This window comes from Leopardus geoffroyi, chromosome E2, assembly GCF_018350155.1.
Source record: "Leopardus geoffroyi isolate Oge1 chromosome E2, O.geoffroyi_Oge1_pat1.0, whole genome shotgun sequence".
NCBI classification, from domain to species: Eukaryota; Metazoa; Chordata; class Mammalia; order Carnivora; family Felidae; genus Leopardus; species Leopardus geoffroyi.
Window position 1 is genome coordinate 27858425 of NC_059335.1, and position 26632 is coordinate 27885056.

Consider the following 26632-nt stretch of genomic DNA (forward strand, 5'->3'; position numbering starts at 1 on the left):
CAGCACCCCCACACACACACCACTGTCACTGAGAACGTCAAGATGACACTTGGGGTTCCCCCGATATTCTCCACCCTCAGGAACTGCGTGCATGGACCCTTGTTTCTTGTCTTCGCCATCAGTCTGGAACACTGGCAGAGCCCGGCCCAAGACTGCCCTTGGAATACATTACTCTGATAATTTTGGAGGAAACGCGCCATGAGCCAAGATCCCCGCACCTCGGAAGTGGAACCTTTGCTTCCCGTGCTTCTTTTCATGTCCCTTTTCTGAGTTTTCACTTTTTTTGTTTTTTGTGTTTTTAGATTTTTAAGTAATCTCTACACCCAATGTGGGGCTCGAACTTGCAACCGCAAGATCAAAAATCTCGTGCCCTTCTGACTGAGCCAGCCAGGAAACCCTTTAAAGGGCTCGAATCTTAAGTGACGTGGGTGGCGAGTTTCTCCAGAAGACATTCCCAGCACCCACGTGCCCCTTCCCAACCATGCCCTAGGTCAACTCAACACTAGGTCTGTGAGATCCATCCAATCCTTGGGGGTGGCAGCAGGCAGTTCCTCTTCATCGCTGTGTTCGCGCTTTTCTTTTAATTTTTGCTTTCTTCAAGGTCAGGTCCAACGCAACCCTTTCTTCCCCCCTCGATGTCACTGACTAGGGGCAGATATATTAGATCACAGGGCCAGTGTGTCCCATATTTCTGTTCCACCATCTGTGCAGTTGCTGGTTTCAGGTTGAAAGCATCTCTACTCCCATGGTCGGCAACCAAACTTCACTTGAGCACACAGCTCCCTCTTCTCCTCCAGGAGCCACTGGGGCTGGAGGAAGGCAGGGAGGGAGCTGTGTCTGCAAGTCCCAGGGCCAAACTGTGGCGGGAAGGAGACTAAGGGCTCTTGTCTTAGCCAGAGCCTCACCACACCCCCGGCCCATGCCCAGCTTCAGAGAACCTGAAAGATACACCTGACAGGCCTCAGCCTCTGGCCACAAGTGTCCCTCATCCGGGTCGAGACAGGAAAAGATCACGCTCTCTCCATGTTCCTACTCGCTCCACCAGCAAACAAAGCTCATACGAAGGGTTGTAAAACGGTGCAGTCACTATGGGAAACAGCATGGAGGGTCCTCAAAACATGAAGCAACCCAGGGGTCCCTCATCGGGTGAGCAGATAACAAAATGTGACCTGTCCATCCAAGAGAATATTATTCAGTCTTCAAAAGGAAGGACTTTCTGACACTTGGTACATCATGGATGAATCATGAGGACAAGACGCTAAGTGAAATGAACCAGCCACAAGAGGACCACTACTATAAGATTCCACCTCTGTCAGATACCCAGAGTAGTCAGATTTGGAGAGAAAGCAGAATGGAGGCTGACAGAGGCTGGGGGACAGGGAAATGGGGAGTTAGTATTTAATGGGAGCGGAGTTTCAGATGGGGAAAACAAAAAGGTTCCAGAGATGGCTGGTGGTGTTGGTTTGCACAACAATGTGAATGTACTTAGCGCCAATGAACTGTATGCCTGAAAATGGTTAAGATGTACATTTTATGTTATATGTATCTTACCCTCATTTCTTTTAAAGCTTTAATGGAGAAAAAAATGTAAAATGCCGAGACAGGGAATAGCAGCCAGAAGCAAGAAAAACCAAAACAGAAGTCATGATGTTAATATAAGACAAAAATGCAATTCAAGGCAAACATCGTCAAATACGACCATGAGAATGGCTCAAATTTTTTTATTTTTTTTAATGTTTTTTTATTTTTGAGAGGGAGAGAGACACAGTGTGAGCAGGGGAGGGGCGGAAAGAGAGAGAGACACAGAATCCGAAACAGGCTCCAGGTTCTGAGCTGTCAGCACAGAGCTCCACACGGGGCTCGAACCCACGAACCGTGAGATCATGCCCTGAGCCGAAGTCAGACACTTAAGCTACTGAGCCACCCAGGTGCCCCAGATTTTTTTAAAAAGTGAGGTTTGCAGCCACAGTAAGTCCAAAGAGGGAGCAAGATGCAGAAGAGTGCAGAATCTCCAGCCAGAGAGAAAAAAGGCCACCACAAGCCTCCTGTCCTCTCTCGCTTGCTCCCTGCACCCCAGCCAGAGAAAGCAAGATCGGAGGCGGGCAAGAAAACACGCCAGCTTCTGTCAGACATAGCAAGACCTGACGTGAAGTTGGTGAGACACCCTCTTTGGACATGGTCATCCACACTTTTCTCAAGCAAGACCCAAGCTCTGAATGACTCCCCTCTCTTTGGCTTCTTTCAAATGAGGTTTTATACCAGGAGGGCCCGGGAAACTCAAAACGCTTTCAGGTCTGAGCCTGAACCAGGAGGAGGCTGCCAGCCTCCTACCAACGACCTGTCTGGAACAGACACACAGATTCCTCCGCTTCTTCGCAACAAAAGCAACAGCCCCCCGCACCGCATCCTAAGTCCACCACCTCGGAGCCCAGGCTCATTACAGCATCATCCCCGTGCTTCACAGCAGCGCTAGGAGGCAGGGACCACTGGCTCCATTTTACAGAAGAGAAAACCAAGGCTTAGAGAAATCTAGTGACTAAGCTCAGATCCCAAGCAGGAGGCAGAGTGGGATTCGGTGTACGACTGGACACACCCTAAAGCCCAATTCTTCGCGGGTCAGGCTATTGTGTCCTTCCGAGACATTCAAACAACCTGGGGGATTTCACAGGCTGGAAGCCAGAACTCAGAGCGGGCCAAGGCTGCATCGGGTACATCACGACCAAACCATCCCTTGGCAATAATCTCATTGATTCCCACAGATAGTTTTGAGTTTGCAAATCATATCTAAGAATCCATTTGATCCCACAGACTAGGGAGGAGACAGAAGTTTTATCCTCATCCACAACCGATAAGAAACCATCTGAGGAAGGACCAGAGAGGGGCCTGAACAGTCAAAAGTCACACAGCAAGTTCCCATGGAGGTAGGCCTAGCATCCAACCAGGCCTCATGCAGAGACAGTCACCCCACTGGGCCCCCCAGGAAGACGCCCCCAGACACAGCATTCCTGTGGGCACCAGGACACAGATGGAATTCTCTGGAACCTGCGCAGCCTTTCTGCCAGGCCACCGCACGCTGCCTGCCTGCCAGTCTGACGCTCTGCCCTCCGTTTTTCATTGCTAATTAATTTGGATGGAGATGTCTTTAAACCGAGACTTACGTCGGGTCCTCCCCACTGTCTGTGAACCAATTTCATTACAACAGAAACCATGTTGCCAAAATGAGAAATCCCCTCCTTTTCAGGCCTGTGCCCTTGAAGGCATCTTATTAGAAAAGACCATTTCTTAATTAACATTTTTGATCTTTAATCCATTACACATCCCTCTAATCCTGTACGGAGGTGCGGCTGGCCCACTTCCGCGGGCTGGCTCTGGGCTGCGCGAGGCTGGCAATTTCAGCGCTGAGGGCTCGCTCACAGCTGGACTCCACCGCGGACAGTCGGCGGCTCCCAGACACCACCTCTGGTCCAGCCGCGGGTGCCTCTCCCGAGCAGGAGCCGGGGAGGGGGGCCTGGCGCAGACACCCCCGGATGGGCCAGTCTGCAGACGAGAGTTCATTTCATTAACCCCTGAACCCCATCTCTTCTCTCCCCAGAACGGTTTCTAGCAAAGGCTGTTTTCGCAGATCTGGCTCGCGCCAAGCGTGAGGGCCGTCAGGCTGGTCTTCCTTCCCATTTGCACAAACCTCAGGCAACCTGACCACATCTACACAAAGAGCCGGTCCCGTCAAGGTCAGAAGGCTCCACACTGGAAAGCCTCGGACCTGCCCGGTGACTCCCTCCTTCCTGAAAGACTTTCTTCCCTGGCTTTGAGGGATCCCGTCTTCTCCCGGGTTTCCTCCCACCTCCCTGACCACCCTCGACCTCTCCTCCTCATCCCAGCCTTCAATGCTGATGCCTCTCCAGACAAAGCCCTCAACTTTATTCTGTCTAAGCTCACTCCTAGCTTTGAGCGCCAGCTACACACTGGAGACCCAAATACATCCCCAGGCCCATCCTTCCCCCATCACCAGATCCTACATTCAAGTGACCACTCAGCCTCCAAGAGGCATCCCAAACTTTGGGCCAAAACCAAGCTTGAGCACCACCACTGCCCCCAATCATACCAGAACGACTGCTCCCAGGACGTCATGGCACCCAGCTGCTCGCCTCCAGCCACCCAGCTGGCCTTTGGAGCCTTGGAATCACGCTTCCTTCCTCTCCTTTCCTCACCCCGACATCCACCCAGGGACACATTCTGTGGGACCTACCTCCAAAAGAAATCCTAATCCAGGCGCGCCTGGGTGCCTCAGGTGGCTAAGCGTCTGACTCCTGATTTCTGCTCAGGTCATGATCTTGTGAGTTCAAGGCCCACGTGGGGCTCTGTGCTGACAGTGCGGAGCCTGCTTGAGATTCTCTCTCTGCCCCTCTCTCTCTGACCCTCCCCAATGCACGTGCACCCTCTCTCTTTCAAAATACATAAATAAACATTAAAAAAAATAAAAAGCAATTCCTAATCTGACGTCTTTTTCACCTCCTGGCCTGGGTCCCAGCCCCCATCACCTCCCACCTGGGTGAGGACATCTGTCCCCTTCTCTCTTGCCCATACACAGCTAGAGAGATCCCTCCTCCCGTCTGCCCCCAGCCTCCCTTCAACTCAGAGTAAAATCCAGGGTCCACCATGATTCAAGGACCTACATGAGCTGCTGCTGCTTGCCTCCCTCCCTCACTGCCCTGACCTCCCCTCCCCTCCCCACCTCTCTGGTCCCACCTCTCCCCACTTCCCCCACCTCCCTCACCTCTCTGGCCTCACCTCTTTCCCCCTCCTGCCCTGGCTCACTCTACTCGGGCCACAGGGACATCCCTTCTGTCCATCAACAGGCCTAGATCACCCCCACAGCCAGGAACATCTGGAATGCCCTCTGCATGGCTCACACCCTCTCTTGCTCAAATGCCCCTCCTGGGCACAGAGGTCTCTCTGACGCCCCCTCCTCCCCGCCACCCCATCACTCTCTAAGTGGCCACCCTGCTGGTCATGTCCCAGTGAAACATATTATATATTTGTTCATAGACTTTGCCAGCACCGTGCACACCAGGGACTCTGGTGGCCCCCTTCGCCAACTAGGACAGCGCCCAGCACTTCACAGGCACACAGTAACACCTGTGACTGAAAGAATACAAGCTGTCAGGATCTTGCCAGCGGTGATGCAGGCTCCCAGCCATCACTGGTGTCAAGGGGCGGTCCTGCAATGCCAGCACTGGCGCTCATCCAGCAGCAACCGAGCAGGGGGTCAGACGTGCAGTAGAACTTCCTGGTGGTGTACGTTCTGTGAAACTGCCCATCAGCAAATAAAGCAGAGCTTAAGCCTCATGTTGGATTACTAGGGGAGGGAGGGAGAAAAAAATGGACCATAGTGGCAAGGGAGGTGGACCCTATGAACAGTTAAGGGGCAGGGACAGGCTGGCACTTGGTCCTTCACAGACTCTGAAGGACAGGACAGGGGTTCGTGGAAACGGGAGACACGTGTGCAAAGGCTGCGCAGAGGGCAGGGATGGGGACACTCTAGAGCAGGGTGGGGACATTCTGGGAGGAGGACACAGCCCCAGACAAGGCACGGGTTAGAATGAGGACAGGGAACACAGGAGGAAACTCCAGGAAGAGGCCATGTGGGGACTTGTAGAGTCCCAAGACCGCACCTCAACTCTTGAGCTACATGTACCAATGAGACCCTCCACGGGGACCACCCTGCCTCAGGGCACCATGACTTCCCAAGGCTGCTGGTGGCCCCTGAGTCTGGCCAGCCTCAGAGCTGGGCCCGGAGCATGGGGCTCCGGATTCCCCGTCTAGTGCTCCTATCGTCCCTACTCCCCAGGCTCAGTCTTTGTCTGCTGCCCCAGCCGCTACCAACCCAGACCTTGACTTGAGCCCTAAAGGCCATCATGCTGCAAAGCCTGAGGTCAAGGGCCCTTTGCTGCCAGCAGCAGGAGGTTAAAGCACCCAAGTCCCTGCCTCCACACACACCCCCAGGCCGGGGGTGGGGGGCGCTGCCTGGTTGGGGGAGTTATGGGGCTGGATGTGGAAGAGCAGACAGGCCACTCTCCCCAACACCAGACAGGCTCCTTTTAGGGAAACCCGCCTCGGCCAGAATAGGCATCCCCCAATGGGTCCACCCCAGGATCCGGGCTGGGGGTGCTGCCAGGGGGAGCCCGAAGGAGAACATCGGGATGGAGACCATTTAGCACCCTTCACACACCGCTGCCCTTGCACCTGGACCCGCACACCACCCTTCACGCTTGCGGTCCCTTGACGGGTCCGTGCGTCAGACATAGGCCCTTCCCTGGTGCTCCAGGTGGGGTCCCCGGTTGGGGGTGGGGTAGGAGGGGGGGGTGTGTGGCAGGTTCTAGAGTCAGCCTATGAGGCAAATATGTCACCTGCCCCGAGATACAGCTGCCATGGCTTGGGATACACACGTGAGGATAATGGCCACAAGGTGCTTGGCTCCTGTGTCAGGTGTGAGGGAGGAAGACACCCATCCTAAAACCCCAGAGTCACAGCCACCCGAGGGGCCACACACACCCCCACCTGCGGGAGCAGCAGATTCTCCCCCACATCTCAGGCTCACGCAGGCAGGCCCAGTGACTGTAATTGCCAACTCTCCTTAAATTGTTGTTGCCTTCTTTATTTGGGCAAATGTGTATCCTGATTGGGAGAAGTTAAATGAACTAGTAATGACCTATATGTATGCACATACTGCTGTCAACAAGGTAGGGAGGTGGGATCAGGTGCGCTGTGCTACAGTTCGGCTCTACCACAAACTTGCTGTGTGACACTGGGCAAGGCCCCTAACCTCTCTGATGCTCAATGCCCGTATATGGGAAATAGGTATGCTAATACCACCTGCAGTCAAAGTGCTGCTTCAAGGATTCAAAGACATAATGCCTGTGGAAATGCGGCTTGAGGGAGGTGAGAGGGCACAGTGACCAGCACACAGGCCCTGGGGACAGAGAGAGCCAAATTCAGATCCCAGCCAGGCACTTTTACCAACTGGCTGACCCCAGTCTCTGCGGGAGAATGCACACAAACTCAAGGCCAGTGCCACAGGGGCACATGGCAGCCAGCCACCCAAACGACACCACGGCGTCTAGCTGTGGCCTTCCCTGAGGGGTGGGTCCTCAGCAGTCCCACCCCAGACCCCTCGGGGTCCGCAGGCAATGCGGCTTTGTAGGAATCAGGGGTTCTGGCTGGAATCCCAGGCTGGTCGTCTCTTTTCTTTCTCTCTCCACATTTGGGGAAGGCATTTCCTCTTTCTCGTGGCCTGCGGGTCAGGTTTCCACCCAGATGGAAAGTCCCACCCAGGGGCCCCCAAAGGAGGGCTCACCATGGAAACTCCATGGGGTGCCTGCCAGACCCAGGAGCAAGTGACCACTGGCAGGCCTTCCTGGGGCCAACCACACAGTCCTGCCAACCGGAAGGGGGAAGGGACAGGAGGGAGCTCCAGCTGGACTTTATAGCTCAGGCACAGAACAGTGTTCATATATACAAAGAGTGGGTTATGTGTGAATGCGTTTGGGTATGCATGTGCGCATTTAGGCATGTGTGTCTACAGAGAGACCCCAAATTAGCCCCAGCCCTCGGTCCTCCTAACTCTCCTGAGCCTGTTTTCCGGACTGTGTCCCTCCCGGAGGCCAGATTCTACTCAGATAAGATGAGTAAAGACAATAATCCTATAGTAAGGGAACAAAGGGTGGATCCTGCTGGATGAAGCCCTGAGCAGCCACTATACAAACCATGACCAGATTACAGTCTGGGCGGAGGGGACACGGTAGGTGACGCCGTCTCCCGAGCTGGTGAGCTCCAAACATAAGGATATGAACAGGGCTTCCCAAACTGTGTTCCAAGACTTCATGAGTTGGGGACAGGTGGTCCTCAAAAATAGGTAAGGGGTAGTTTCTGACGTCAAAAGTTCGAGGAGCCCTCCCAAAGGCTCACAGCAACCATGGGCGCGTCAAGGGCTATTCAAGGTCCTGCTTTGAAGAACCCTCATTGAATTGCATTTAACCAGGCACTCAGGAAAGTGACCTGAGCAGCTGCCCCAGGATGCAATTTGGCTTTGCCCAGCTCCCTCCAGGCTGTGCAGCACGTAAGTCCACGGCTGTGCTGTGTACTTAGGCCCTGAGCGTTCTTCCGGGGTCAATTTAAGAAAGAACTCTAGGAAAGTTGTTTCTGTATTGTGTGCCAAATTGTTACTGAGACAGTGGCTGTTATTTGTTCAATGATTAATGAGGATCCGCACAGTAAATTCCTCAGCATTTAGTGCCAGGGAAAAACATTCATCCGTCCCCAGTACATAAAATCAGAAAGCATGGCCGCCCCTCGTCCTATTTCTCTTTTGGCCTAACCTGCCAGGAAGCTCACCTGCATAGTGACCCTCACCTTGGGCTTCTGACATAATTCGTTCTTTCATCTATTATTGTAGCTGCTCAGTGATGTAAGGGCCCCCTCATCTCGTCTCCTTAATTATACCCAGAGCCAGCATTTATGGGTGCTTGCTGAAGGCTGGCCACTGTGCTGAACACATCACGTCTCCGTTCTCATTTACCCTCGTAACGATGCCACAGGGTGGGGCTTCGGTATCCCCACCTTACAGATCAGGAAGCCGAGTCCTGAGAAGGTGAACAACTTAGTCAAGTCCACCCTCACAGCTAATTGGTGAATAGCGCTGCTTGTTTTCTCCTCACTCTAGAATGTGAGTCCTGGAGAGCTGGAGGCCAGCGCATCCTTGGGGCCCTAGTATGGCACAGACACCTGCTAATCAGGTACTGAACAAACCGGTGGGGAATCCAGCACTGAAACAAAGGTCTGTTTGCTTCAAAACCCATGCTCTGACTCCTGGTTTTTTGTTTTTTGTTTTTTGTTTTTAGTCTTTAGGGCTTGGCAAACCTAACTCTGACCTTAGCCTTAAACATAACCCTACTCCTGGGGCGCCTGGGTGGCTCAGTCAGTTGAGCGCCGGACTTCGGCTCAGGTCGTGATCTCACACTCCGTGAGTTCGAGCCCCGCATCGGGCTCTGTGCTAACAGCTCAGAGCCTGGAGCCTGCTTAGGATTCTGTCTCCTTCTTCTCCCCCACTCGCACTCTGTCTCTCTGTCTCTCTGAAAATATAAACAAACATTGGGAAAAAAATAAAATAAAATAAAATAAATATGTAAACATAACCCTACTCCTAACCCTCATCCTGACCCTAGGCTTAAAGGTAACCCTAACCGCAGCACCATCCCAGATGACTTAATTAACAACCGATACAATGCTCCCTGCCCGGCCTCGTCCCCCATTCTGTGGGGCGAGCACACCGGCCACAAAGCCTAGGGGTGGCAGAAACTCGGCTTCCAGCGCAGATGGTGGGAGCATGTGGGCTCTGCAGCAGGGAGAGGTCGGCAGAGCCGGGGGTCAGGTCTCCCCCCCTGGGAAGCCCGGGCAGACCTGAGCAGGGCAGACCTAGCCTCGCAGGCCTGGAGCAGCAGACGGTGCAGCAGGCACGTCGCGCTGGCCCCCTGCTCACAGAAGCGGCTACTCTGGCCTGTGAGGGCCAGCCCAGCGGGTGGGGAGGAGATGCCCTGCCCCGCTTCCTGCCCATTTGCGGCTGGCGAGGAGCCCCGCAGCCAGCACAGGAAATAACAGGGGCCCCCAGAGGCCGCCCATGCGGGCCCAGCTCCGAGGCCGCCCAGGGAGGGAAGGAGGCCATTGTCGGTCTTTGTTTCAGTTTCCCCAGCATTGCCTGGGCTCCCAGAGGCCCCTGGGAGCTAACAAAGCTTCTCCCCCAGCCCGCAGCTGTCCAGCCTCCCTCAGCCCGACCCTGGGGACAGGCCCACCAGGCCCCTGGACTCTTAAAGTGGCAGGTGCAGGGTGGAAATGAAGTCATGTCCAAGTTGGGGATGCGGGGGGTGGGGGCACATGTGGGCCAGAGCAGGCCAGGCAGGCGAACAGACAGATGGGCACTGGGGTCTGTGTCTGCACCGGGGTCAGCCCAGCACCGGGTCCAACAGCAGGGGTTCGAATCTTTGGACAGAAAGTATGTCTAAGGCACTGAGGGTACAACAAAGAAACCAAAGAAAGAAAACAGCACGAACACCGCCTGAAAGGGGCACTGTCGCCATCCCTGAAGAGAGACACCCCAGACGCAGGACGTTTCTGTTCATTTGCAGGCCCAGGGGTGCGGTGCCTGTGTGTACATGTCTCTCTTTGTGCACATGTTTTAAGTGCATGCATCTGTGCGCTGTGTACGTGTGGGCATGTGTTAGTGCACTCATACGTTCATGTGTGTGGGCACACCTGTGTTTGTGTGCACGTATGGGCATATGTGAGGTATGGAGGGCCACATATATGAATGTGTGTGTGCACCACATCCGGGGGGGGGGGGGGGGAGTAACGTGCATGTGTGTGCATGTGCACCGATGTGTGTATACATGTGTGCTGCGGGCACAGGTGTGTGTGCAAGCATGTGTCTGTGAGGTGTGTGCACATGGGCTTATGTCTGCAAATAAGTGAACATGTGTGCTCTGCGGGCACACACCTGCACCACAATGGCTGGTGAGCGAACGCATCACTGTTGAGCAATCTCGGCCTTGTGCTCATCAGCAGTCACTCCTCCGCACGCTGGCCCTGGCACCCCCTCACTAGTGATATGTGACATACGGACCTCATTAGGGCTCTTAGCACATCCTCTTGTGTGTCTCCACAGCCCACACAGCAAACCTCCAGAGTCCTGGCCACTGAATTAGCGACAACAGAAGAGGGCCCTAGACTCAGATGAAACCAAAGCAGGATCAAATCCCTGCTCTAGCCCCACCAGCTCTGAAACCCTGCACCCGTGTCTCAACCTCTCTGGGCCTCAACTGCTCATCTGCGAGATGGGAACGGTAGCACTTCCTACGACTTGTGGCTCAGGAGGGCTAAATGAGCTAATGCATGCTGGCGCCCAGCCTTGTGCCTGGCTCTAGTGAAGGCCCACCAGATGGTTACATGTTTTATTGTTAATGTTACTACAGTTGCTGATGGTAATAGTGAGTTGCCGAAGATACAACAGGGAGCAAAAACAGGCACTGCCCTGCCTCCCCCAGCTTGCAGGTTTTGCAAAGTATTTGTGCCCTGTTTACTGTCCTATTTACTGGATTCGGTATCAGTCTAATGGGCTAACTACTACCAAGTGTGGCCAGCAGCCATCAATTAAAGCAATCAACCACAACGAAGGAAAAAAGAATTATCGGCGTGGGCAAAATCATGTTTTTTTGAACCAGCCAGGTTAGGCTAGTACACACATGGAGGGGTGTGTACGTGTGGTGCACATGCAAACACACACACCAACACCTGCCTGCACGCTCAAGGACTTTAAGAGAATGGCAGCTGAGAGGACAGCAGTCTAACCCCCGTGGGCCGTCGCAGCCGACAGCAGGACGCTGGCTGATGCAGCACTGACCATACCCAAGCCGGGAGCCGGGCCCTGCCGAGTGTCCACCCAGGAAGCCAGGAACAGCCAGGCAGCATGACTGGGCCGACCTTGGCCATTTCCTACTGGGCACTGACCCATGGCTGCACAGTTGGTGCTTCAAGCCCTGCCCAGGGAAGGAAGCTGATCATAGGACATCCTCATGGCCTCTGCCTTTCAGAGTAGACCCTGACCACCAAACCCCTGCCAGCACCCAACCCCACCAGAGCCTTCTCCACTTGGGAAACGAGCAATGCCCCACCAACCAGGGTCAGCATGAGTGACAACACAGCCCTGCCCACTGTGGTGATGCCTAGAGACTACCAGTTAAGACACTGGGGTGGCGGGGGGGGGGGGGGCAGGGACAGGGAGAAGGGGGCATCTGGGCCTCCTCTACCACCCTCACAGATCCCAGCTCAGAGCTAAGCTCGAGTCCGAGCTCCCATCAATGTGTTACCAAATCTCAAGAATAAAAGTACAGAGACCAGGTGCCACCCTAGAAGGCTAAGGCTAATCCATCCTAGGAAGCTAAGGCTAACCCATATGCATTCCCTCACACAGTCCTCACAATGGCCTAGGAAGACGATCATCCCCATATTAGATGAGTAAATGGAAGCACAGAGAAGGCAACTAACTTACTCAAGGCCTCACAGAGCCAGAGTATCTGGACCTCAAACCCAATGCCTGCCCTTAACAACGTGAGCAAATATCAGGCCCTGGACAGCCAAGGGCAAACACAAAGAGGCAGAGGTGAAGTTGTCCACCTCGGCAAACGTTCGCCAGGTACCTGCCAGTAACCAAGCCAGGGCTGGGCCCTGAGAGCACACAGAATGAGACACGGTCACTGCCTGAAGGAGCAAGCACAGAAGGAAGGTCACGACCAAGCAAAAGGCAGTGAAGGCCAGGATCAGGGCAGCCCCCAAGGCCGAAGGGCACAAAGGAAGGTGCAATAATTACGGCAGAGCCATCATGGCATACTTCCGGGAGGAGGTGTCAGTTAGGCTGAGCTTTGAAGGATGAGCTCCATATGCAGAGGGCCCAGCTAGACTAAAAGTCAAAGGGAGCAGGCAAGAGGACTTAATTCATCAAACGCTCTAAATCTTCGTTGCTCAGACCGGTATGTGGTCCAGCAGCATCAGCAGCACCTTGGGGCTGCTTAGAAATGCAGAATCTCAGGCCCCACCCAGACCTACTGAGTCAGAATTCACATTTTTACGAGATCACCAGATTGCATGCAGAATTATGTCTCAGAAGAGCTGGGGTTCACCACACCGGGGCAACACAGGGAGACCTCCCCAAAGTCACGAGGCCCAATGTCATCATCAGGCCTACCTGTCCACACCCACTTACACACCTGCCTGTGACTCTGGTTTATAGCCAGGCTTCAAGTCACCGAAGAGCCACTGGCTTCCACTGTCTACCAGCGGGGTCCTGGGGACTTAGAGTGTGGCTAACATCACAGAGACTCATCCCGGAGTGCACCCGGACCTCAGGGCGCACCCAAGCGTGGAAAGTAGGGCCGGCCCCTCCCTCATTAAAATCCTCATGACCGATGCCACCTGAAGAGCCCAACACCCCAGGAGAGGCGAATGGGACCCGGGGCTCGCTGGGCTGGACAGCCCCAGACCAGCAGGGCTGGCAGCAGCGACCACATGGCAAGGAGCAGGGGGGACGATGGCAGAGCCACCGCTGTGGGCCAGGCTGCAGGTATGAGACAAATTACACAACAGTCCCTGCCTCTGAGAAAGCCCAGGTCCACCCCAAGAGGTGAAAACCAGCAAGACAAGCCCCACTCCATGGCTTCACTCCAGCAAAACCATCAGCCAGGCTGGAGGGGAGAAGAGGAGTCCAGAGAGACGCCACACACACTCCCTCGCACACACACCCCAGGCACGGGCACATGCACACGCGTGCACGGGCTCCACAGACGCGTGTTCAGAGGAAGTCGTTACAGTACAGCCCAGCAGGGGCCCCTGGCTGGCCCAGAGGAAAGGGTGGGCAGGAAACGCCACATCCTCCTCAGCCCCAGGGATCCAAGATGCCGCATGGAGGGGTGCAAAGGCCCCAGGGTCCCCAGGGGTCTGAGTCAGGGCTGCGGCACCTGGGCCCACCCACACACACACACACACACACACACACACACACACGTAACACGAGTACATGCCTCCACGTGCACGCGGCGAACAGATGCCCCACACCTCATGGACTGCTCACCATGGTAACAGAGTGGCCACCTCTCAGCTCCAGTCACCCCCCGAAGGTTTCTAGGCCTCCTGTGCTGGGGGACGCAGCTCTAACAAAGGCTCAGGCCCGCTGGCCTGGCCGGGGGTCCAAGGAGCACAGCAGCCGGAGCATGCCTGCCACACTCCCCTGGTGAGCTCGGGGCCACGGCGTCTTCCTGCCCAGCCTGCCTGGTTCCACTTAGCTCAACTCCCCACAGACGCCCCGGCCGAGCTAATGAGAAACTCCCCAGCTGGCCCCACATAAAGCCGCATTTCACAAGTCTTTAAAATGCTGGGAAATTATACATCTACTTAGACCTTTCCTGCTCCTTTAAAATGTCCCCTGGTCCACATCGAGAAGATGACTAGGTCGGGGGCTCAAGCTCCAGAGGTGGACAGCACCAGCCAATAGAGCTAGAGCCAACGAAAGCCTGGGCCTTTGGTCATGGGCCACAGTATCACCGCCAGGGGGGCCGGGACAGGCTCACTGTCGAGCCCAGGCAGAGGGTCACTCAGGACATAATTCAAGGGAGGGATCCTGGAGAGGGGTGGGGAGAAAGAGCAGGACAGTTGCTCAGGCCTTGATCTGAAGAGCAAAAGAAAAAGTTAAAAGGTGCTGGGAGCCCCTAAGAAAAACTGCAAAGGAGAAAAAGAGCCCCTTCACAAAGATCCTAGTCGTAGTACTACTTGTAAGAGCCAAAAAGGAAAAGTAGTCCAAGTGTCCAACAGGGGAAGGGCAGTTAAGAAAATGTATGCCCACTCACCCGAGGACCCCGACGCAGCTTCTCAGACAGAAGGTTATGGGGGCCTGGGGGATGCGTGAAGCTCAGGCCTAATGAGCGGGGGGACGGGAGCGACCTGGAATCCACGGCGTTTCATGCTGGATCTCATGTAGGTAAGTCTGTTTACACACGACGGAGGTGGAAAAGGGGCCGAGAGAAGTACAAACAGCAGGAGTGTGGAAGCACAGGGTTGTAGGTGGGGTTTCTATGAAGTAGTTGAAATAATAAATACGCACTCTAAGAAAACACAAGTGGGGTGGGGAGGCAGCTCTGAGAAGGCTCAGAAGTCCAGGCTGGGCTGCCTGGACGGGCCTCGACTCCCTGCGTGCAAGGCCCAGTCTTCCAGACATTTCCGTCCGCTTCACTGCAGAGGGGCGAGGAGGCCGCTACCTTTGTCAGGAGTGGGAACCCTGACCACTCTCCCAGACCCACTGCTCACCCAGTGCCAGTCTGAAGGAAAACAAAGGGCTTCAGCACCCCTCTCTAAGGGGCCCCCAGATACCAACCACCCAGATGCTACTCTAATTTCCCACCTGAGCAGGTCCCAAAGCCTGCAGCCCTAGTGCCAGCCTCCCCTGCAAACTGTACCCATGCCCAACACCCAGGTATAGGTGCAGGGGGCGGGGGGGAGGGCAGAGAGGCGGACTGCGGCCAGATGGGTGGGAGTCTGCACAGAGAGGCTGGCCCGCAGCGTTTGCCTGGCCTTCGAGACAGCAGATGCGTCCAAGGCCTCCAAAACATGTACCTTCTCTCCTTCCAGGCAGCAAGCCAGGAAGCCTGGCCCTAGCTACACCCTTCCACCTGACCCAGGAGGGACCCGGGCACAGAGCTGAGCCCCTCACAAAGCTTCTGGATCCCCTCTAAAAATGAAGAGCCTGGACGACGTCCTCACAGCCAGCTCTGCCACGTACAGCCTTGGTGCTACGTTCACGCCTGCACTGCCAGGGTTCCAATCCCGGCTCTGCCACTTCCTGGTCGTGTGACTTTAAAACGAGTCACTAGCATCTCTGTGCCTCAGTTTCTGTATGTCCAAAGCACTACCAAGGAGACCCGGTTCCTAGAAGTAGCTCATAAATGAGATGGATGGTTCCATTAACCAGGACAACGGGACCTATCACGTGGCAGAAGGGCCTCCAACTCCAATCACACTGATAGAGTCTCGGGTCATCACAACCAACTAATTATATCAAGTGTTTCTCTCCTGACACAGGCGTGTCTGTCACCAGAAATAAACCTGGTGAACCTGCCCAGACACTGACAATGAGCATGTGTCAACAGAGTAACTGTTTCCCACTCCAGACCACCCCCCAGACCCTCCTCCCACTGCACCCCCAGCTTGTTCCACAGCAGCCATGTTGGAAGGAAGCCCAGCCTGTCCAGAAACCCAGCCTGGAGAGGTGGGAGGTTCCAGTGAGACTGTGATCAGACAGTTATACAGAGATGAGTCCCTTCAGCCCCCGATCAAACTCGGTGACCAGACAGAGCAAGGGTGGCAAAGCTCCATTCGTTTGGGTTGGTTCACTGAAAGCCCACAATGGTCACGATTATCCTGGCGCCTGCCACTTAGAGACCATGTGCAGAAGGGCTTGAGGGAAGACAGAAAAAGCACTGAAGGGAAGGCAGGCATCCTCACTGTGCTTGCTGGACTATTCAACAAGAGGGGAAGTCGGCAGGAGAACAGGGCAGGGGACAGAGAGGCCCCCTGGTAAAGCCTCTCCTACTTGGTGACCAAGCTGAAACCATCCAGCAGAAGGCCTTTCTGTGGCCTGGACACTTTTTTCTTAATATAGGTTGTCCAAAATAAGATACCAGTTGACATTTAGGAAGGCTAGAATAAAAAATAAAAAATTTAAAAAAAGGGAAAACAACAAGTGTTGGTGAGGATGTGGAGAAGATGGAACTCACACATTACTGGCAAGAGCGTGAAATGGTGCCACTGTTGTGGAAAACAGTCTGGCCGTTCCTCACAAAGTTAAACATAGAATTACCACATGACCCAGCTATTCTGTTCCCAGGAATACGCCCCCCAAAACTGGAAACAAGTATTCAATCAAACACTGACACACAGAAGTTCACAGCAGCACTATTCACAAAAGCCAAAAGGAGGAAACAACCCAAACGTTCATTAACAGATGAACAAATACACAAAAGATGGTATATCCATACAGTGGAATATTATTCAGCCATAAAAAAGAAGGAAGGGCTGATACAGGCTACAATTCAGATAAACCTTGAAAATATCAAGATGAAAGAAGCTGGTCAGTAAAGACTACATATTATATGATTCCCTTCTACAGAGAAAGTAGTTCAGTGGGTGCTTAAGGGCTGGGGGTGATGGAAGGATAGAGGTGACACCCAAGGGGCACAGAGCTTTTCTTTGAGGTCATGAAAATGCCGTAAGTTGACTATGGTGGTGATGATACATATCTCTGGATATATGCAAATCCACTGAATTATGTACTTTCAGTGAATGCATTATATGATTTATAAATTGTATCTCAATAAAGCTGCCTTCAAACAATAGGAGTTGCAGGGGCACTTGGGTGGCTCAGTGAGTTGGGCGTCCAACTTCGCCTCAGGTCATGATCTCACGGTTCATGGGTTCGAGCCCCGCAGAACCCATGAACCCCACAGAACTGAAGCCTGCTTCAGATTCTGTGTCCTCCTCTCTCTCTGCCCCCCACCCCCCACTTGCACTCTGTCTCTCTCTCAAAAATAAATATTAAAAAAATATATTTTTTAAACGATAGGAGTTGCTACATTTTTTTAAGCTAATGATTTCATGTGAAAATTCAGCTCTCTGTCCTGTTTTTTAAAAACTCAGATGAGGGGCACCTGGGTGGCGCAGTCGGTTAAGCGTCCGACTTCAGCCAGGTCACAATCTCGCGGTCTGTAAGTTCGAGCCCCGCGTCGGGCTCTGGGCTGATGGCTCAGAGCCTGGAGCCTGTTTCCGATTCTGTGTCTCCCTCTCTCTCTGCCCCTCCCCCGTTCATGCTCTGTCTCTCTCTGTCCCAAAAATAAATAGACGTTGAAAAAAAAAAAATTTAAAAACTCAGATGAGGGGTGCCTAGGTGGCTCAGTTACTCAAGCTGTCGACCTGATTTTGGCTCAGGTCATAATCTCACAATTCGTGAGTTCGAGCCCCACATCAGGCTTCAGGCTGACAGCTCAGAGCCTGCTTGTAATTCTTTCTTTCTCCCCCTCTCTCTGCTCCTTCCCTGCTCATGCTTTCTCTCTCTCTCAAAATAAAAGAACTTTTAAAAAATAAATAAATAAAAATAAACAAATAGGGGTGCCTGAGTGGCTCAGCCAGTTAAGCATCCAACATCACTCAGGTCATGATCTCACGGTTTGTGAGTTCGAGTCCTGCATCAGGCTCTGTGCTGATAGCTCAGAGCCTGGAGCCTGCTTCAGATTCTGTGTCTCCCTCTCTCTCTCTCCCCCTCCCCCACTCGTGCTCTGTCTCTATCTCTGTCTCTCAATAATAAATAAACATTAAAGAAAATTTTTTTAGGGGCGCCTGGGTGACTCAGTCGGTTGGGTGTCCGACTTCAGCTCAAGTCATGATCTCACTGTTTGTGAGTTCAAGCCCCACATTGGGCTCTGTGCTGACAGCTCAGAGCCTGGAGCCTGCTTGGGATTCTGTGTCCCTCTCTTGTTCTGCCCCTCCCCTGCTCATGCTGTCTCTCTCTCTCTCTCTCTCTCTCTCTCTCTCAAGAATAAATTTTAAAAAAACATTAGACTTTTTTTAAATAAAAAACATTTTTTAATAAACAAATAAATAAAAACTCAGATGACCGGGCAATTCTGGCCCCAGTGCCCTGGCACAGTCAGGGGGCACTAAGGGACTGCTGTCCCTGTAGAGGATCTGTGTCACAGTTTACCACAGACCCTCCCCCAGCCTCCCCCTCTCACCTGTGCCACAGGCCAGCCTCAGGACAGGTAGGACCCCTATGGGACTTTCACAAAGGACCCTCCCATCCCTAAGATATTCAAACCCATGGCCTGGCAAGGTAGGGGAAGCTGAGGTTAGGGTAACCCATGAACTCCCCTGAAATCACATGTAACATGTGCCCACTGGATGCTGAAAGGCATCTGTGGCTCAAAACAGGTTAAGAATTTCTCTTGCTTTAATTATCTCATTATAAGGTATCATCTCCCTCATTCCCCATTTTATGGGTGAGAAAAATCAGAACACAGCGGGGAATGATTTAAAACCCCACCCCTACTATGCACCCCATACCCAGGCTCTGAATGCAGGGCTCCATCCCGGGGGCCGTGCTGTCAGGAGCCCCGTATTTGCCCGCCAAGAGGCTGGCCCTCCCCCTCCCATGAAGCCCCGGCCAGGCCAGAGAAGAGTGCTGTGAGCCCATCTCCCCGCCAGGCCGGGCCAGGCTCTCCATCACTGTCAGGGCCCCGACACGAGGGCACAGACAGAGCAGGCCAGGTTGTTCCCTGGGTGGTGACCACAGGGTCCCCACGGGCAACGAGGGCCCGAGGAGGCCAGAGGTGAGCAAAGAGCACACTATGCATTCTGCTTCTTTATTGGAGCTCTCCATCACGCTCCCACAGCCAGGGCAAAGCGGGCAGGGGGCAGGCTTGCAGCCCAGCCGCCGAGGCCCCCCACAGAAGAGGAACTACCCTGTGCCCTGCAGCCCTGCGCTCCTCCTGGTAAAACGCTCTCTGCTCACCCTGCTCACCTCACCCTGGGTTCCTCCGGTCTGATGAGCCAAAGACCCTCTGTGGCCTGTACCGCCGGGGACTTTCCTAAAGCCCCCACGATGCCTTCGGGTTCTGCTTCGCTGCCCATCTCTATGCCAGGCTGCGCAGAGGTGAAGCCACACGCTCCGGCCGAGGGAGAGCTTGGGTTCGAGCTCCTTCTCCACAGCTCTGAGCCTCCTTCCCCCGGCCGCCGAATGAAGATGGCAATTCCCAGCAGCAGTGCCAAGGGTGGCTCGCGGAGGCTCTGCTCCCCCATAATCTTCTCTGGCACCTGACCCCCGTTCACTGATGCGGCCAAGTGACATTTTCTCAGCTTACTGAAAAGCGTTACACCAAAAGAGCTTTAAGCAGGCCTCTGGCCCTGTCCCCCACCAGATGGCTGTCCCTAAACTGGCCTACAGAGAAACTCTGGAGCTGCTGCTGGAAACAGCACCTGCCTCATGGGGTCGTCATGATAGTGCATTGAGATAGTGCAGGTAAAGCTTGTTCTGGGCCTGGCGGGTACCAAGTGACGGCTTGATAAATGACACCACCCATGTCCAGGGCTGCCTCCCAAACGGAGTTGGTCCTGTCACCCAGGAGCCACGACACCTCATAAGCCCCATGCTCAGGGAACACAAGCTGACTTTAACAGCCCAAGCCCAACAGAATTGGGAAGGAAAATTTATCACATGCACACGCTGTAAAAAATCATCAGAAATGGGCCAAAGAAAACAAAACAAGGCAGTGTTTGGCTGTGACTTATCCAATGCCCGGGATGCTTTGCCTTCCCTCTCCCCGTCTCTGAGCAGACAATCCAAAGCTGACAGGCTCAACGGTCCCTGAGGGCTGGAGGGGACTCCCAAAGAGCCATGTACCTCTCCCTGCACACGCATGCAGGGCCTGCTCAGCTCTTGGCTGGAAACTGACAAATCTCACAACCTCCTCTCTGCCCAAGTGCCCCAGGGAGGCCGTAAGGCTGGCCCTTCCACTACGGCATCAGAGAACTGCAGACCGGCAGGGCCCCCACACAGCCCCCTTGGCACCCCAGACTGGGCGACATCTCACCCACCGCCTCAGGGATGCAGTCTGAGCACCTGATGCCCTCTACAGGGCTGTCCAACCACCACGACCAGAGCCAGTGCCCTCCTAGCACCCCACTGCTATTCTTGTCTGTCCTCATTGCCTCCGGCCCCGCTGGGAAAGCAGCAAAGAGGCAGGACCTTATATGGACACTGAGCTGGGTGCTTTCCTGGTCCGGGAGCTTGGAGCACCGTGAGGGTCCTCTTCAGTATTGGCAGAAGCCTGAGCTCATGCACCCCCACATGGGTCAGGATCCCTGGATGAGACACAGAGCTTTATAATCTCACTGTGTTTTTTCCAACCATGAGGAATGCATCTCCCCTGTACAGAACGACACAGGACAGGGGCTATGCAGTCCCTTCCTCCAACCTAACCAGTGTGGACCCCAACATCTGTCCTAACCCTGGACTCTTCTCCTAAGAATGTGAGCACCACCGCCTTCATTCTGGCTTCAGACAACACCTCTCCCATGGAGGGAGCCCCTGTCACCAAGGGCCAGGCACCTGCAGACACAACAGTGCCCAAACCTGAGTCAGCCAGGATCCAACCAGGACCTTTGGAACTCTCCAAGCGGCGTCCCGATTGTGCTAGAAAGAGCACTGGACAAGGAGTGTCCAGTGCTGGCCCTCCACTCCCTTCTGTCCAACCTGTACCAACATTTCCCAGATTTCATTATTTGCAAACCATCTTCATGATTTCCGCTGAACCCAAGCATTATGTACTGTTACTTAAAACTGTCAACACAATGTTCTCACTTAAATGATCAGCACCATCTTAAGTCACAAGGAGCCATAAAATCACAAATCCAATGTATAACCATTCAAGTGTTAAATATGCATATGCTTGATGCCTGATACCGCATTTTGGGAACTACTGACCCAGAGCAAAGCTCTCTCTGTACCTCAGTTTCCACATCTAGAAGACAAGGAGGTTGAACAAGATGACTCCCTCAGAGTCTCTTCAGGCCCAACTTTCTACGAGATTAGCCTGGCTCCAGCTCCCCCATGAATCCAGACCCAGATGGTCAGGATCCTGGGACGGGGACAAAGCAGGAGAGGCTCTATCTGCAGGACTGGGAGCCACGGCCACTGCCGAGAGGTGCCGGCTGGACTCAGAGCCAACAGGAGCGAACAGCACCCCCCCCAGGGGATCCCAAGGACCCCAAAGCCAGGTCTAACCCCAAGCCCCACAGACAGCTCCAAATGACAAGACTTTACAGTTAGAAAACTTTATCCATCCACCTCTTTTTATAGCTGGGGAAACTGAGGCACAGAGAAGGAGCTTACACAAGGGCAGAAGTCAGCCGAAAACCCAAGTCCCCTAACTGCCAAGCCACCCCGATGGCGGCCACACATTACAGAAGTCTGAACTTCCCCCATTACCTCCCCCTGGAGGCACGGGCTCAGGTTGCTGGCCTGGGGATGCAGAGCAGCCCCCTCTGGGAGGGGGAATATGGGAACTGAGATTCCGATCGGAGTTTAAACGTCCTATTAAAGAGGGTTTTATGCAATTAGACCGGAATGAATGTACAATGGCACCCATGGCAGGGAGCTTCAAAGCCTGTGTAGGGGGGGTATCGTGGCCCATCTGAATGCGCCCACAAGAAGGAAACGTGGTCCCCCAGGAGAATAGGGCAGATTAGTCTCCGTATGTAATAGATTTTATTGACCATATGGAACTGATATAAAAATCGTGTTGCACAGGGTAGTCTGGCCTGGAGACAGGAATGTGACATGAAGAATAGGATTTCTATAACCAGCTGGGTGGCTTTCTGAGTTCCTGAGCCCACCCCACCCCACCCCCACCCCCCAAGACCCCCAGCAACTCCCCCAGCAGCCCCTGGGCATTTACCTGATGCTGTCACGGAGGAATCCCAGGCCAGCGAGAAATCCGAGGCCTCCCCCTCTTCAACTGAAAGAGAGAACAGAGATGGGCCCGTGAGTTTTGAAGTCGTACAAACAGGCCATCAGGGTGGGGAACAGGGCAAGGAAGAAGGATCACTTGTGAGTCCTTATAATACCCATGATCAGGAGCAAGGGGGTAAAGCCTACAATGAGGCCTTTGTGGGTTTCACAGAGATGTTAAATAATTGGAATAAAACCTGAATAGCAAACAAGTGCAGTATCAGTATGGTTTCCCCATCCCTGTGTCCCTAGCAGACATCACGAATCAATCACAGCACCACCTGGAACCAGATGCAGCATCAGAACCTCTACACACTTCTGCAGCTCACTACTGTCTATAGTCGGAGTTTCTGCTTGAGATGAAGCCATTTGCGACACCCAGGAAGACGGCAAAGGTTCAGACCTCTCCCCGATCCCACAGATACCATATCCTCCTACCAAGAGCTCCTTACACCACCACTGAAATGCGAAAGCTTGCTTTTGCAACAAACAAAGTCACTCTCAGAGGTTGGAGAAGCATGGGGTGCTATTCCACACACTGAGACGTAACCGACAGACAGACCCTGGGATATGCTGAGGTCCAGTGGTCAACAGTCACGGGATGGTAACATCAGAAAGCAACTCACCTCTCCATCCTGCCCCTGGGCCCACTGAACAAGGCTGGGTAGGGATGGGGCACCTCCAGCATCCCGTACCCCTGCATGTAAGACCAGGCTGGTGGAGACGGAGGCCATGGACTTAGGAGAACACAGGAGAAACTCTATACAGCATAATAAATCTCTTGTCCTGGAATTAATCCCAGTCTGGGGCATGTAATAATATTAAAGCTGGGTTATGGACTCTGTAAAATGGAACTTTGTTTAAGTCAAAAATGTGCATACACAGTATTTTTCAGATTTAACGGGCCCTGAAGTTCTACACATGCGCAGGCTGAAGCTACCAGGTCCCACCCAGTTCCCTTTTCACTGTCGCCGTCCTACATGGGCACACACTGTCAGCCAGGCATAATGCTGAGTGCTTTTCAGGCATTACTGAATTTAATCCTCATCAACAGATTCCCAGAGAGGCCAAGTGACGTGCCTGAGGTCTTACACAGCTATAAGCGTGCAGAGTTTGGGCTGAAACCCACAACTGCGTGTGGAAGGCAGACCGATGCATACCGAAACCACTGTATACAGAAGCACAGAGGATGCTGTCCAGACTCCTAGCAAGTCGGGACTGGTAATCCCCCCCCACCCCACCCCACAGAAGGCAGATACACAGTGTGCTGGGCAGCGGAGCAGTGAGAGGAGCAAGCAGGCTAGGCTACAGTCAAGATTCTGGGTTCAAATCCCGATTCTGCCTCTAGCTGTACGATCTTGAGCAAATTATTTAACCTCTAGGCTTCGGTTTTAACATTTCAGAAATAGATAATAATGGTACCCAAGCCATACGGTGGCAGGGAGGATTCAATGGGGCGATGGAGTCATCTGCCAGAGCAGTGGCCCAAGCACTCGGGGGGTTTGGTGGCCAGGGCTGGACCAGCTCTGGGAATTAACAAGTCCGGCTCTGCATGGCGTGGCCCCGCTTTATCATGTATCTGTCCCCAGTCTCGCTCCCCCACCAGAGCCTCCCAGACCGTACCCGAGAAGGGACAATCGCGACAAGAAGCAACAGGCCAAGGAATGCTAAGAGTGTTTGCTCTTTCCCAAGTTTGCGTCCTGAGAGTACAAACTCAGAATCCAAATGAAATGCAGAGGCGATCTGGGGTGGGGCCGAGGCTATTGTTCTACTTAGCTAGTTAGAGCCAGGGAGGGTTTTCAAACATGCAGCTTTGTAAATATGAATCAAGACCTCGCATCAGACAAAACTGATTATTACTCACTAAGCTGATTCTAAGCAGACAGCCCCTGAAACACCGGTGGATAATGCTTACGGCGATCAGAAGCCAGCCATGCATGAAAGCAGCAGTTGTTAACAGCTTTCATTGCCACACCTGAAAATCCGCTTCCTTCACATTTCGCCGTTTACTTACTTTAAGATCTACGTGTTTCGCTTCTACTAAGAAGTCACTCCCAGTCTGTAAGGTCACCATGCGGCCCTTCTGCTGGACAACTTCAAAAAGGTCGACCTCGTTGACCGTGGCTACCATGACATTAATGCACGACCCAGTTCTCCCTTTGTCCACGGTGTACTCCAAATACCAGGACAAAGGGCCCCACTCTGGGCCCACCCAATGTTCTCCAGGTGAGAAGGGCGACCTTCCAGATCACTGAACTGAAGAATGTCCCCAGAATGGGACCAAATCCTTCCCTCCCTGAGATCTGGCTTCAGCCATCATGGGAAGGAGATCAGGAAAACATCTGCCATTTTGGAGCTCTTAGGACAATTCAAGGTCTCTTCCCCAAGTCCGACAAGCTTATAAAGGTGGGAAGAGGGCAGTGGCCTGATGCCAGCTGGCTGGGGAAGTTCAAAGTGGCAGACGTCACCACAGGCAAGTGGCCACATCACACACCAGCATCTCCAGAACCACATCTCTCCCAGTGAGGAAGGAGCCCGCGGGCCAACCCACCTAGTGCCCACCTAGGGCATGAACGCATTTTCCTACAACTGCTGGCATCCACCCGGCTAACATCCCATTCCCCACGTTTTGTTTATTGAAGGCATAAGCACACCATCCTTTATACATTCCTGATGAGAAAAAGTCACGCCCAGTGTTCCCAGCATCAGCACGAGGCTCCGTGAACGTGCAGGGGCTCTCCTCTCCTCCAGTCTCACTCTTACTCTTCTGTCCGGACTTGTCTCTTCAACAGCTAGATAACTAGCAGGGGCAGCAGGCACAGAGGAAGGAAGGCCTTCCCGACAGCCAGAGCCAGCCACTTGCTGGGGGTGCTGAGTCTACACTGGCAGCAGGGGCCGTCTGGGAGCCTGAGCCATCCCCAAGTGGACTTCTGCTGGAGGCGCAATGGACACCAAGGGTTGGACATCTCAGAGAAAACTCAATCGGCACAGTGGTCAATATGGGTAACACCTACAGGGGCTGCCCAGCCAGCCGGAGGAGTTGGGTGCTTTCTGGAGGCTTCCCCAGATTCTACCTCTAACTTTTCATATAAAGATGTTTGGCACCACTGAAGCCAAGGCAAACCCTCACCCTGCCCAATCTCAAGGGGAACACAGAGTCGTCTGCTCCTCTGAACGATGGCCATTTGTATGTGCGGGGTGGGTGCACAAGGCCAGTGTGCACACAAAGGAAGGGAGTGTGGGGGGGCGAGTGTGTAAGCACGGGGAGAAGGCACAGTGAGTCTGAACACACAGGGTCAGGGCACAGCAGCATGTCTGTATACCCGGACAGGGGAGGCATGGCCACGTATAATATGAGGGGAGGGGGTGCAGGACCCGTGTTCACACTGGAGAGTGCACAGTGTACTAACCATGGTTCTTAGGGTGTGTTATGAAGGATTCTGAAGCTCTGTCGGGCTCCAGGCAGAACTCTGGGTTCTCTCCCTGCTCTGGGATCACAAGCTGTGGGTGGCTGATTCCCATGGGAGTATAGAGCTCGTGAGCCTCACCAGACACTGTCTCCCAGCTCAGCAGCGGGCTTGTAAGTGATGACAACTCCCCTACTCTGAAAGTGCGCACAGCTTGCCCCCTGTGCACTGGGACGGCCTTGCCATCAACGACATGCCAGTAAGACCCAAAGCCTGTGTGCTGGGCCTCTGGACATTGGGAACCCAGCAGCACGGGGCTAGTGGTGCTAGGTGGGCAGCTGTGTAACCCACCTCCCCAGTGCCCCTTGCTCTGGGGGTTTGGCCAAAGTCAGGCAGGACCTGGGCTGGCAGACAAGGTGCAGGCCAGAGGTAGAAAAGCTCAGGGGACAAGTTCTAAGACAGCGTCAGGACGTGAATGAGACAGGTAGACATAGGCAAGCACTGACCCAAGGGCCAGAGGAAGCCTCCAGCAGGGTCAACAGGGCCCAGAAACCACCTTCCCTACTCCAAAATTCATACCAGGGCCAGCTGCTGTGCCTGGCTTCAAGGATCAGAGAAGGCTCTGCCCCTGGCTGTAAGCCTCCAGACGTGTGTACACACAGGCATTTTTCTGGGGAAAGGATATGTGGTTTTCATCAAAAAGATCTAGAACACCACCACTACCTCCTGCCTGCCTGCCAAAAAAAGGTTTAAGAACCACTAAATTAATGGCTTTTATTTTGAGAGCATTTTCATCTGGCCCCACCTCTGGCTGGTGTTCACAATGTCTTAGGGGACTTTTCCATGCTTTACTGGCCTTGGCCCCAGGGATCATCTCATCCTTAGGGAAGGATTGGGCTCACACTGGCCTGACAGAGGCTCCCCCTAAAGGCATCCCTGTCCCAATGGAGGTAGTGAGACAAGCCAGGGGCACATGACTGCCTCTCCTGGGCTCATCCTTAAAGAAATCCTCTCACTTATACCAGGCCAAGGCCAAGGAAGGTATAGGATACACCTAGAGTCCAGAGTCTCATTG

The 26632-nt window shown here is 53.7% G+C and overlaps 1 protein-coding gene across 2 annotated transcripts in view; it reads right to left on the minus strand.

The window, feature by feature from the left end:
• Window positions 1-26632, minus strand: part of ZNF423 (zinc finger protein 423) — a 335974-nt gene that overhangs the window by 250565 nt on the left and 58777 nt on the right. For both annotated transcript variants that reach the window (XM_045442676.1, XM_045442677.1), the window contains exon 2: window positions 22098-22157. In XM_045442676.1, the coding sequence (XP_045298632.1) occupies window positions 22098-22157 (60 nt within the window). The remainder of the gene's footprint in view (window positions 1-22097; window positions 22158-26632) is intronic.